The following is a 13202-nucleotide window of genomic DNA, read 5'->3' as shown; positions in this document are numbered from 1 at the left end:
AGACAGGAGAGTATACCGAAGTAACAGTTGCCTCTTCCCAACCCTTTAGCTGTGAGGACCTCTGCCCGCCGGGGAAGCACGGGCGGCAATGCGAGGAGAGGTGCCCTTGCCAGAATGGAGGAGTGTGCCACCACGTCACCGGCGAGTGTGCCTGCCCTCCCGGATGGATGGTAAAAACGCTTTCCAAAATCAACACAACCCTCCGAAGGATCCACGTTTGTAGACTTCAGGCAGTGTTCGAAACGGATAGTGAGTTAGGATAGCAAATGCGGTCTGCTTGCAGCCAGAAATAATAGGAAAAGTTATTTTAGCATATGCTGCTCCTGCAAGGGAATGGAATAAAGTACTTGCAAAACTGTCTGTTATTGAATATCCCCCAGTTCTGCTCTGCCCTTTTTTAACCATGTCAGATTCTGGGAGACAAAGAACCTGATTTAAACATCCTTTAAAACTTGTCTAGAAATCATTTGCCAGTAGACACAATGTGATATTATAGGGAGGTAGCACCATTTTTGGGCTGGATTTTGTGCCTCTTTGCAAGTGGAGAGTAAAACACCAAACTTTTAGATACTGTGATGGTGACAGAAATAGAACATCGTAACTTTGACGTTCTCTTGAAACTTTTTACCCTTTTGTCAGGGGGTAGGGAAAGAATTGACCTTTGAGCTGCACGTGAAACTCCTTGCCTGCCTGTAGTCTCCCCTACTACTAGGCTGCCTATTTTCAGTTGGAAAATATTGGAGTTAGAAGGAACAAAACTTAAGTAATTGTTTTAAATGCATTTTTAGATAATATTTATTAATAGTAAAATGTTTTCTGTGAAACTGTCCATTTTGAGTGAAAATATGCTTGAATTTTTAATTAGCTCATGATATAGGAGGACTTTTGCAGTAGAGATTAGGTTTGCACCAGCTAAAGAACATAGTTACAAACGGTTCAAATCTCTTTGTGTGTTTGCATAGCACCACTCACTTAAGTACCTAACTCAGATTATGGCAATTTTTACTTAACGATGGAAAAACATAAATTAATGATGATAAGATACAAGTGTGTGCATGAATTCTTGACTAGCTTTATTGGCCTAAATGCAGCTAATGAAAAATGATGTCGCATGTAAACATGTGATGAAAATTTTATAATAATATGTGTTAACTAATAGATTTCTAATTAGCTCTTTGACTAATTTTCCATTCCAAGTGGTTATGTAAGCATAACTCATAGTTTTAGACTTCTGAATTCCATAAGCTGCAATTTGTTCAGCAGAGCCTTTTTTGCTTTTCATGTAAGGCTGGTATAAAGTGGCCAGGCTTCAAACCTACAGTATCCTTTGTTAGTTGTGATGAAATGCCTGTAAGGGTGTTGCTCTTGAACTGGCTTCTTGAGAGTCTTAAGATCTGATTCTCCTCTTATTGCACAGGTATAATTAATTCCAAGGAGGTAAATAGCATTGCAGAAATTCAAGACCTGTATAAGGGAAGCACAAATTATACCTAAGCTTTTAAGACATGCTACTTTTCAATGAAATTATAAACAGCTTTTTTTTTTTTTTTTTAAATCCATCTGATCATGAAGTAGTATAATTGGCGCATTACAGCAATTATTGCTTTCTACACCACTATTCACTGGAGGGCATTTCCGGATGTCTTGATATATTCTACTCCTGATAAAGAAATTGGGAAGAACTTGATATCAATTAGTCTTAAATGTCTAAGTGTTTACTGTTGCTTAGAGATAATGTTTTTCATTAGCTTTGGCTTCCAGAATGGAAATCCTAGAAGATTATTCCCGCAGTGCTGAAACATACCCCCATTTAAAGCTGCAGAAGAGTCTAGTGTTTCCAAGATGAGCGCTAGACACGTGACATGAGATGTCCTTGATCTTCCTCCATTACAAATCTTTCTTCCCTGTTTGTTTGAGCTGCAGTCCTGAGCCTAATATTAAGATTTCTTTGCGCACACAGGGCACGGTCTGTGGTCAGCCTTGTCCTGAGGGTCGTTACGGGAAAAACTGTTCCCAGGAGTGTCAGTGCCACAATGGAGGGACCTGTGACTCGGCAACGGGGCAATGCCATTGCAGCCCAGGTTACACGGGTGAACGGTAAGGAAAACTTACACCTGCCAGCCTGTTGAACCTGCAAAGGGTCTGCTACAACAGAGAAAATTCAGAAGTAGGTAGAAAGCCAAGTGAGAATGTCGGTGATACGATTAAAGGAGTTTCGTGAAATGTTTGCTTTGTCACTTAGCTGACACTAGATAGTAAGTTAAAAGTGCAGAAATGATTACTGGGAGAGATTCTGTGAAGAATTGTTCAGTTTCAGGATTTTTGTGCTGTGGCCCATGCGCTGCCGGTGGCTTGTGGGTCTCCATTTGAGTGGTGTGCAGAATGACGCAGTTTGGGATATGGCAAGGCGGTAAGACGGGAAGCTCTTGGTTTTTGCGCAGATGTTTGGCAGATGGAGTAGCAAGGGAGACTGATTCAGTTCCTCTTCCAAGTGATCAAGCCTGAGAGTTCTTTCCTGAAGCGTTCCATTCAAATAGAGAAACTAAACATTTTTATTTTCCGACTTGGCCATTAAAAATCTTCTTTGGTAGATTTCAGAGGAAAGAAAGAATAGCACGACTTACCTTTTGAAGGCAGTGGAAAGGGATGAAAGAAATGCTTTCCTGCATATATTTTAAGCAGCACAGCAACTCGTTTGCTGAAGTCAGCAACGGCTTAATCGCTGGGGTCAGTCCAGGGAATCTCTGCCAACTCTAGTAGGTATTATAACCATATGCACTTCCCACGCGAGTGTTCATGGGACATGGGGAGAGCTGCGCCAGACATAAGGGGAAGAAAATCCTGAAGAAGAAAAACAATCAGTTCAGAGCCACTTGATTGCCAAATTTAAATATTTGCCCCTGTGAAGAAACACTGCATAAGATGGTAGAGGCGTTTAAAAAGGCACAGACAAGTCAGCAGGAAAATCAAAGGAATATCAATATGCAAATCTGCACACTACGCTCTGGTGTTTGTAAAAGCTATTAAAGTTTTTGTCTTGGAATTTAATTTAATTTAAATCTTACTATAATCTGAAATGCCTTGCAGGCTGCACTATTTTGATCCCTTTTGCAAGTCTGAGCTTCCTCTTTGCTTTTGCAAAACAGGCCGTGTTTGCAACTCTTGTATTTTGCAAGATATTGCTAAGGGCAGAAATGGGTCATAAGCAAGATCAGAGTCACCCATTTCTTACTTACCGTCAGCTGACAGGCAACAGGGGGCAATGTTACAAGAAAAGTGTGGGCACTGGGTGAGCTAGTATGTGTGTGCCAACAGCAAAAAGGACAACATATAAAGATGTTAAACTACTCTCCACTTATGTTTGTAACTTCAACAGCATTTTTCTGAGACTTCAGTGTGGCAGTGACTCCTGGGAGTCAGTCATGCAGCAAGAAAAAGCGCTGCGAAGGCACGTAACTGAGTTTCTCAGTGATTTAAGTTAATGCAAGGTGATTGGGTTTAAATTACTCTGCTAAGTGTTCTACCAAATACTTTTTGATTGATACTCATCTTTACTGCAAAACGGAAGAGGTTCTTTCACAAGTTGATGAGGACACAATTCTGCAAGGTTACATTTTGTCTAATTTGGCTGGTATTCCTGATTGTCATTTGGGGAAATTTAATTCTCAGCTTTCTTTGTATAACCTCATTGGGAAATATTTAGCTCTATGAGCTGCATAATAATGCTGCCCCTCTGAAGTAAAAAGAGATTTTATTGGTGGCTTCAGTGAGAACAGAATTACACATACCTTGACACTTCTGGATAACAGTGCTAGGTTGAGGTAGATGCTACAGAAGCATGAAACGAACACATTTTCCACATTTTCTGCTAAATTCTGTTACATTTGGCAGTGCCTCAAACCATACCGTCTTTGAAATTCTCCTAAAATCAACCATTAATCATACAAGAAATTACAAAAAATAAAGTGCGTAAGAAAACTAAAAACAGACCACCAAGGGGATGATTCTTTTTATAGGGCTGGAGAAATTAGCAGGTTATAAATTGATAAAAGCGTTAACTCTGTGCTATATTGTCACGTACTATTTCTATACAGTCTGTAATCTGCTAACACTTCCAGGTACCCAAATTGCAGAAGTTAGGTGCTTGGCATTCCCTAATGGATTCACAGCGCACCTCAGGGCTTCAGCGTCAGCGTGTCCTGGGTAGAGGCTTTGGGATTTTGCTGTTTTGTCTTTTTGTCTCTCTGGACTACTCAGCATATTTCATGGTTTATAGAATGCCTGTATTGATAAATATGGGAGTTTTCCCTGACCCATAAGCTATGAAATGTTTTCATCCCTGACTCTGCGGCATGAACTGGTTCACCTGGGAAATCTGCTCCGATACACATAATCACATCCTTTAAGATGTACTTAAAGCTCTAGCCTTTAGTAATGCTGTAGTACCACTAGCATTCCAGATTTTAACAGTTGAATCATAAAACACAAAGAAGTTAAGGTAGAAAATATCAAACTGATAACCTTCAACCTACAACTACCAAATCAAAGTGCTATAAGGAAACTCATTAGGAAATGAGTTGCAAGTTTTAGAAGCAAAATACTGGAAATCGATTTTTAGTATTTAGGCTGACAACTAAACATGCAGTCTAATCTTTAAGATAAATAATGACTTTTATATGTAACACTTAGGAAATATAACTATTAGCTAAAGAAACTATCTTAGAAAAGCTACATAAATGAAAGAGGAAAAGTCTGAAGAATAAGTCTCTTCATGCCCAAATACTTTGCTTAAGGAGCAAAAAGAATTATTGTTATTCTGCCATATGGGTTAAATTCAAGTCTTTGCTAACACATGAAATCAGTACAGTTTTGGGTTCTTAAGTATTTTCTGTTTCCTTCTATGAAAGAGGACAAAAGCAATAAAAAAAAGTTTAAAATGAAACTTTGAAAAAAAGGTATTTTGGAAACATCGTGTGTTTGGAAACACAGTTCGAAAATATGGGCTTTAGATTCCACTGAGAACCATTGCCAGGAAATCTCCTGGTCTGAGTGTCTGCAGGAGCGCCGACGCCTGGTTGCTATTCTTAGCTTTGCCCAATGGAGAATCTAGACCTCTGTAGCAGCAGCAAGAAAAAAGGTACAGGTGCATGGCTTTTGAAACTTCATTCCTTCTTCTCGTACTTAAGATTTGTTTTAAGAGAGTTTGATTTTTTTTTTCTTGTTCTTGGATAAGAAATGCAGTGATCTGTGTGGTTGTTGTCTCCCTAAAGGAGAGAAGGGAGACCTTTTCCAAAGGAATTTGCAGAGTCAGCGTTTTTTAGCCTGTCCTGCTGTGATAAGCCACAAAAGAAACTAGACTGATAGACACTTTTAAGTACAGAGTTACATAAATACAAATTCCTGCTCTACTTAGGAGGAGTTTTAGAACTGTGTCAGAGATTCTTCATAAACTGTGCTTCCCTTGAATCTCTAAACACTCTAGTTAATTAGTTTTTATTATTTATTTATTTATTTTTGTTATTGTTCTTGCTTTCCTCACAGATGCCAAGATGAGTGTGCAGTGGGAACCTTTGGAGTACAATGTGCTGAGACCTGCCAGTGTATGAACGGTGGGAAATGCTACCATATTAGTGGTGCGTGTCTCTGTGAACCAGGATATACGGGAGAGCACTGTGAAACGAGGCTTTGCCCTGAGGGAGTTTATGGTCTCAAGTGTGACAAAAAGTGTCCCTGTCACTTGCCCAATACCTGGAGGTAAGTTTTACACCCTTCAGCACAGTTTTTCTACATGGGGCATTGATGCCAGAATAGAATCTTGAAAAGAAACAATTCCTGATGTTTCCAAGTACTTTCGTGCAAACTGAAGCATCTGAACATTTACAAAAAGTATTTGGTATTTTATAACCACAGCAAGAAAGAAAATATCAACCCTAAAGAGCTTTGATTGTTGGTGCTTGCAACTGCATTTGATCCTAGTATTAACTTCCGTACTTGTTTCCTGACTCATAAAAGAAATGTTAAGACAAAGTGTGGCCTTTGTCTATGTTTACCACAAGAATATATCTCTATATTATTCACCATATTAAGTCAATAGACCTTATACCTTCTTCACGTATTCTGAGGTACTGTAAAGGAGAAGTAATTGAATTGAAATCAATGGATATATACTCTTATGAACCTGGCATGAGAGGAAGATTAATTTCTCTTTCTCTCTCTCTGTATATTTTTAAATAAGAGTTGAAGTAATAAGTTTAAATAAGAATTGGGAGTAGGTGATTGTTTTAATATGACATTTCGGAAGTCTTACCAATTATAACTCTAATTTAACTCATTTAAGCTAATTTGCTAGAAAGCAAGTAAAATCTGATGTCTGGAAATGGAATGAAAATAGTTTTCTAACTGGCATACCTGGCATACTGTCTCTCCTTGTTCAGGCAATCACAATATATAATTTTTGAGTTTTCTGTGTCGTTATTGATTCCATAGTGTTTTAACATATTGTAATGAAAATCTATTATATATAAACTAGTTATCCTGAGATGATCTTTTGGCTATGGAGCAGGAATGTCGGCTAAGACAAGCCAACGTGTATTTACAAAACAATTCTCGTTACCAGCTTCTTCCTGTTACAGAGCACGCTTTTCATAAAATACTTCAGTCACTGTGCATTCGCTTACACATAATTTCACTAATCAATCACAGTACCTGAGATGAGTTTTGTGAGCGTAGTCCAAGTGTTTTGCTGTTGCAAAGAAATTTGCAGAACCTGTTTACTGTTGCACAGAATGCTGCTGTGCTTTGTACCTAAGGTGCAGTTTTCCTCATAGATGAACCAGAAGCCTTGAGTCACGATTTAAAAGTGATGTTAAAGTGCTCAGACACGTGTATGGAAATCTCATATTTTAGGCCTCCATGAAGAATTACTTTGTGGATTATCTGGGTTGTTCAGCGTATCTTTCACTGACAAACCATGTGGCAGTGAACTGAATTCTTTTCCCTTTCCATTCATATGCGTTTGCAGTTGTGTGCTTGCACTTCTGTTTATTCCATTTACTTGAAACGTGCTCTGAAAAAATACTGAGTTTTTGACATAAAATCAAGCAATTTATTCTTTGGGCAGAGCATTCAAGAATGAGTGGAACCATAATCCCAACCTAACTCTCAAATTGTGCTAGTAGAGCAAATGCTATTGTGTTATGAATTATGGTTTAGCTACTTTCCTGCAAGTTTGCCTGCAGACTGTTGTAGAAGCTTTGTTTGACAGGAATGTATTACATTGTATAGTATTTCTGATATTGCAGGGCTTACTTCTGATTCGTGTTCAACACAGCTGTTCCTTCATTTATACCGCTGGAAGACAGCTTGTGGTCAAATTGGATCACAAATGTTCACATGTAAACAGCAGCATATGGTTGGCCTTTTTTTTTTTTTTTGAACATTTTTTGCTCTGTATGACAAATCGCGAGGGACTTAGCAGCACTGTAGGTGGTGTGGGAGCATGTTTATTTGTAAATACATGATAATCTGGGAGGAAAACAAAAATTTTCAGGACTTCACAAAATAATAGAAGTCACCACCAAATAATAGAAGTCAAGTGGTATCTGAGTAATGGCGTAGAAGAGAGAGCTCCCCTGCTCTCACTCTCCTTTACACTTTTGAGAATCCACTTGTGTCTGGATATCTTCATCTGTGACTAAAAATCAGTCATCCAGGAGACAACTTAAACACATCAGGAAACTCCTCATCCTTTACTCGTTTGCCATAATAATATTTAGGCCGAAGGATCTTCATCGTGGTATTTACCCCTTTAGCAGCAGCATAACAACCGGTAGTCCCAGGATACTTAAAAAGAGAATGCTTTTCCTCCTTGGGATAAATTGTATGTGTCTACAGGTCTAGGATTCTGTTAGGACTTCTAGCGATTCGATATCATAAAGGCTTGTTTCCTCTGGGTTTATCCACTGATTTAGATACTCTGCTCAAAGAGGAACTGTTGGTAAGACTAGAGACCTAGGTCTCCACGTACATTCTTGGCATTCATAGATATAAAAATGAACTAAAGGTTAGTTCAAAATAAATATTTACCACTAAAAAATGTTACTGTAAATGAGGTATATCTAAGTTGCAGCATGCAAGAACGTGTCCGGCCATTTGCTTCTATTACTTAAAGATACAATAAGGTTATGACATGCTACGGTTTAACAAATATTTTTTTAATTATTATATTATGATTGAGCAAATTGCAAGAAAACTACTTTGGCAATAACTCATAACTTTCCAGACTCCTGTTAGTTTGCATTTAGGGTAGGTGAAGTTACAGAGATTTCACTGCTGCTATTGGTTGATGACAGCTACTGGGAATGAAAGGCATGCTCATCGTTGTGCAAAGTTATATTAGCAGCCTTTAGTAAAGACTCTGTCAAGTGTTAGATACAGATATACATGAGGGATTTTGTTTTTTTGGAGGCATCCAGTGGGCAGCAGCAGCTAACAACCCTCTTGCGCCAAGTGTTTTTTCACACACATTTCTTCTATTTTGCGTCTTTTTTATATATATAAAGGATTTGAGTTAGAGTGCAAATCAGACACAGATCTCTTCTCTGTGACTAGGTAACACTATCGATATTTCCCTTTTTCGCTAGCTAGTCAAAAATAAAACTGGGGTGGGAGTTCTCTGGCTGAAGCTAAGAGCCCATAAAACAGAAGTAATGTCTTCTCAGGGAGATTCAGGGAGCAGTGCAATGAGCTGGCACAAGGACCCTTTGCTGAGCAGATCCGTGGACCTCTGTCACTCAGATCCACAGTTTGGGGGGCATGTGGATACGGGACATTTTTTGCAGTTTGCAGTTTGCGGGAGCAAGCAAAAAAGACTTCTCCATCTGCCTGTGTGAGCATTGTTCTCTTCGTTTTATGCGAGAATGTTCTTCAGCCTCGGTGACTCCTGGGACTCCTGGAATGACTTCTTCATTCCTTTACTCAAGTGACACCTAATGATCATTTGGAAAATACAGAAACAGCAGGCTGTAGCTGCCTATTTAGCTAGAAGCTTTAAAAAGGATGTACGTTACACCTGTGCTCCAGCAAGTGCAGTAGTTTCAGGTTGATTTCTGAGCTAAATTTGAGATGTCACTCTCTTCGTTCTGTGAAGCTCCTCCTAGTGATCTTTTGTCACTGGTTCACCCTGGTAGGTAAGATCAACTGGTGTCGTGCTGCATCTGTAATTTCCAGTAGTTCACGTGGGAATTAGGGTTTATTCATGACCTGAGCTCCAATGGGGTTTCTGTTGTCTCGTGTTTATCTGAGATGAGTATATAGGGTTGAGGGGAATTACGATATGATACATAGTTCATAATCTGGGAGGGTTTTTATAGTTAAAATTAGGGCACCTTATAGTTCTACGCTTTTCCAGTGGAATGGTACCGAGCTTTTCATGGAAACTTTATATTGCATAAAGTGCTAGAGGATTTATGTTGTAATATCTATATAAATCTTCTGAAATCATGAAGTCCATCTAAGTCCTCCTAATATATATTGTTAGCTTCTCACGAATGCTTTTCTGTCGCGTTACAAAATAAGTGTATATTGCAAGAAAGGGTGAACAAAAGACCAGGATTGCGGATGTACCAGCAACGTCTCTCAACTTCTCTTTATTTCCCTATCTTAATATATAAATCTTATTGCCAATTAAGCTAACTGCATGAGAACCCATCAAAAAGCTTCAGAAGAGCTCCAGCTTCCTACATCTAATTACAAATTAGTGAATACTAACTTTGGTGTCAATCAATATATGTGCAAGTATGCCTTAGTAACACTCACTGGGGGACACAGAATATCAATGCCTCTGTCTGCTTCATAACCTGGGCTTGCTGCTGCATGTGGTCTCCCCTTCTCCTGAAAGGAGAAAATAAATAAATAAATAAATAAAAATATTTATTTCTTAAAACGACAATCATGCTAGTTTTGTGTTTTAAATATGTTCCCGTTCATATTCTAAAGACCACTCAGTTGTGGATTGAAAAATCTTTTCATATTCCCTCCCCAGCATTCCTCCATTGGCAGTAGACATGGCAATTGGATGTAAAATGCCACTGGATGTATATAGGACGAAATTAAGAGCAGGGGACAAATCTGATTGTCATAATGTGTTTCCCAATATAGCACGTATTTTATGTGAGAATAGTTCTTTCAGCTTATTTCACAGCAGGTGTACTAATAACTGAATAAACAACACTATTATGAGCACCACGAGTTTTGAACAGTCCCTGCTGTGTCATTCCAAACTGTCTCCATTGCCATTTAGATTAAGACTTTTCCTGTCACCTTTACATGAAACAGCATAGTCCTATTGAAAAGAGTTTTTTAATACATTCAAAACACCCAAATTCTTGTCATGTTATAGTGTGTGCAATGATGTATAGAGAGCGAAACGCGGAAAGAATGACGTTCTGTACCTTTATAAATCATGTTTTCCTCGATCAGCGGTACGTTGTCAGTTGGTTGTATTTGGCAATAAGAAACTCTTTATTTGACAAGAGCGGTCCTGGAGTCCAGGAGCAGTTGCAATTAATGTTGCATTCCCTTGTTGTGCTGGAACTATTTCCAAGACTATTGTTTTTACTTAGGCACCTAAAAGTGCAGTAGGAGTTTTTTTAAACTTTGAAACATTTAGAAAAGCACTCAGTTTCATGCACGCTCCCACAGAAAGAGTCAGCAAATCTTGCAAAATTAGGCTGCTGCCATGGGTCATTTAATGCGTCTGGACGAAAGCACGTTTTTTCCAGCACGCTTAAAGGAACTTCACTTCAACAGCGGCAGAAGATGATCTTTAAACAGTCTTCCCATTGTAAATGTATTGGATTTGGATAGTCAGGCTTGCCTTTGGTGAGAATTAAGCCAGTGCTTTGTCTGCCAGAGGGCTACAGAGTACCCCATTGTGTCCACTTTTCCAGCACATATATCTTTGCGCAGCTGATGATGTCCATTTGTTAGGAGGCAACAGCTGGCCGGCTGGCCACTCAGTGCAGCTGCTATTCCAGGTAGGGACAGCTGGGCTGCCACCAGGTATGGCCAACGCGGGGGAGATGTGCTCCAAAAGGTCACCGAGTCTCACGGTGTGTCTTACTTTCTCCCCACGCAAATGATTTTGTAGCGTTCCTGGAAAGATGCCGGTTGCACTCTTTTTCGACCAAAGGTGTAAGGAAAAGAGCAGATGCATTACTCATTGGATGATGTGCTGTCGTTTTAGCAAAGCGTGCTTCTCGGACAATATGCTGCCGATCTTCATCGGTGAACAAAAAGAGAGACCTCTGGGGAATATAAAATTTTCCTCACTTTAAGATGAATAGCCATAGTTATGTATTTTACAGTTATTAGTACTGTTTTACAGACAGCTTTTTTTTTAATCCAGCCATAGAAAGGTAATACATCATCTTTTCTTCTCTGTCCACCCAAAAAGTCTTTTTTTTTTGTATGATGCTACTCTTTCTCATATTAATTGCTATGAGTTTATATATACATGTACAGAGCCCTATGTTTTGTGATTTGAGGATAGAAAAACATTTCTGTACATAGTATGTGAGATCCTTTATGCAACCTATCTATAACAGCATTTTGTTCTCTGCGAAAAAAAAAAAAGTATCAATGTCATATTTAGTCCTGAATTATTTATCCTTTCATCCCCTCCTGGCAGCTGCCACCCTATGTCTGGGGAATGCTCCTGCAAGCCAGGCTGGTCTGGGCTCTACTGCAATGAGACGTGTTCGCCGGGATTCTACGGCAAGTCTTGTCAGCAGATTTGCAGCTGCCAAAACGGTGCCGACTGCGACAGTGTGACTGGAAAATGCATCTGTGCCCCTGGATTTAAGGTAAATGAGTCTCACTTTCACAGCCTTTTTTTTGTACTCAATTAAAGGCAGTGGAGTCAAGAGTTCTTCAAGATGCTGCGTATCCTTTCTCTACTGAAGTGAAGGACAGGTAAGGATGTGCAGGGACCAGTTGGTGTGCTATAGCATAAGGCCCAGAAGTGAAGCTGTTAACTTTTTTTTTTTTTTTTAATGCTTTATAAGGGAGCGATAAGAACTAGGGTGTGCTATGAAGATGTAAATAAGGCAAAGAACTAGGATGCCTGTCGATAGGTTGCAGTTATTATCTATCACAGGAATTCCTCATACTCTGTCCAGAGAAACCCTGGACAGAGACAATTGTTCTTACAATTTAGGTCACATTGTTCATTAGCTTTTACACACATTTGCTCTTACCTATACACCGGATGCTAGTAACACAGAAAACAGTTTACAGTACTACTATTCCTTAAGCAGTAATGCTGTGCAAGCATCAACCATGTTATAGTTTAAAAAAAAAATTATATGAATCTATATTATTTTCCATTAAATTGCTATTTTATATTTGATTTTTCTTTCTTAAATTGCTTCTTTGTTAGTGTAAATATTAGCCATTGATCTAACCAAGTGCTGTTAGCTGTGTGACATGCACTTTCATAGCAGCTAATGTAAAACTAATGCTTACTGTAGACTTAAAGAGAACGAAGAGCTCTGTGAAAAGCTTTTCCTTAAATTCAGGATAATGTGATGACAGCCTAGGACAATCACAGACTGTAGGTTTTCTGGCATTTGTAGCACCTGAGTCAATCTTCACGCTCAGTCAATCCTAGGTGTAGGTCATTTTGTTAGAGATATTGTTGTATTGTCTGAACCTCCTCGAATCAAATAGCTTTTAGAATCTATTTTTGTGTAATTTCAGGGTGCTGATTGTGGTACTCCTTGTCTTCCGGGAACATATGGAGTAAACTGTTCTTCTGTGTGCAACTGCAAAAATGAAGCTATCTGTTCAGCAGTGGATGGTTCTTGTACCTGCAAAGCGGGTAAGAATATCTTCAGATTAATTCCCCATTTCTATAATCATAAAATCAAAATGAATTTTGAAGTAGAGAAAAGGAGAGAAACTTAATAAAAACCAGACAACCTTGAAGGCCATACCACTAACTGCTTTATACTTCTGCTACTCTGGGAGCTGGCAAAAGGGAAAACATCTGCTCAGGAAAGAGCGAACGTAGCTCATGCTCGTGTTCTCTCTGTGCAGTTTTTAATAAGACGGATGCAGTGGCTGGGTGAATTACTAGTATTTATCTGCAGATGGGATGCCTCTTGACTCTCATGGAAGTGCCAAGAGCTGCTAAAATGACT

At 39.0% G+C, this 13202-nt stretch overlaps 1 protein-coding gene across 3 annotated transcripts in view; it reads left to right on the top strand.

Annotated features, from left to right (window-relative positions):
* Positions 1–13202, top strand: part of LOC138060825 (multiple epidermal growth factor-like domains protein 10) — a 106616-nt gene that overhangs the window by 57050 nt on the left and 36364 nt on the right. For all 3 annotated transcript variants that reach the window (XM_068927129.1, XM_068927128.1, XM_068927130.1), the window contains 5 exons: positions 50–170; positions 1961–2097; positions 5542–5754; positions 11690–11864; positions 12760–12880. In XM_068927129.1, coding sequence (XP_068783230.1) covers positions 50–170; positions 1961–2097; positions 5542–5754; positions 11690–11864; positions 12760–12880 — 767 coding nt within the window. The remainder of the gene's footprint in view (positions 1–49; positions 171–1960; positions 2098–5541; positions 5755–11689; positions 11865–12759; positions 12881–13202) is intronic.

Source organism: Struthio camelus, chromosome Z (assembly GCF_040807025.1).
Source record: "Struthio camelus isolate bStrCam1 chromosome Z, bStrCam1.hap1, whole genome shotgun sequence".
In the NCBI taxonomy this organism is placed as follows: Eukaryota; Metazoa; Chordata; class Aves; order Struthioniformes; family Struthionidae; genus Struthio; species Struthio camelus.
Note: the sequence above shows the minus strand (reverse complement) of the source record. Positions and strands in the feature narration are given on the sequence as shown.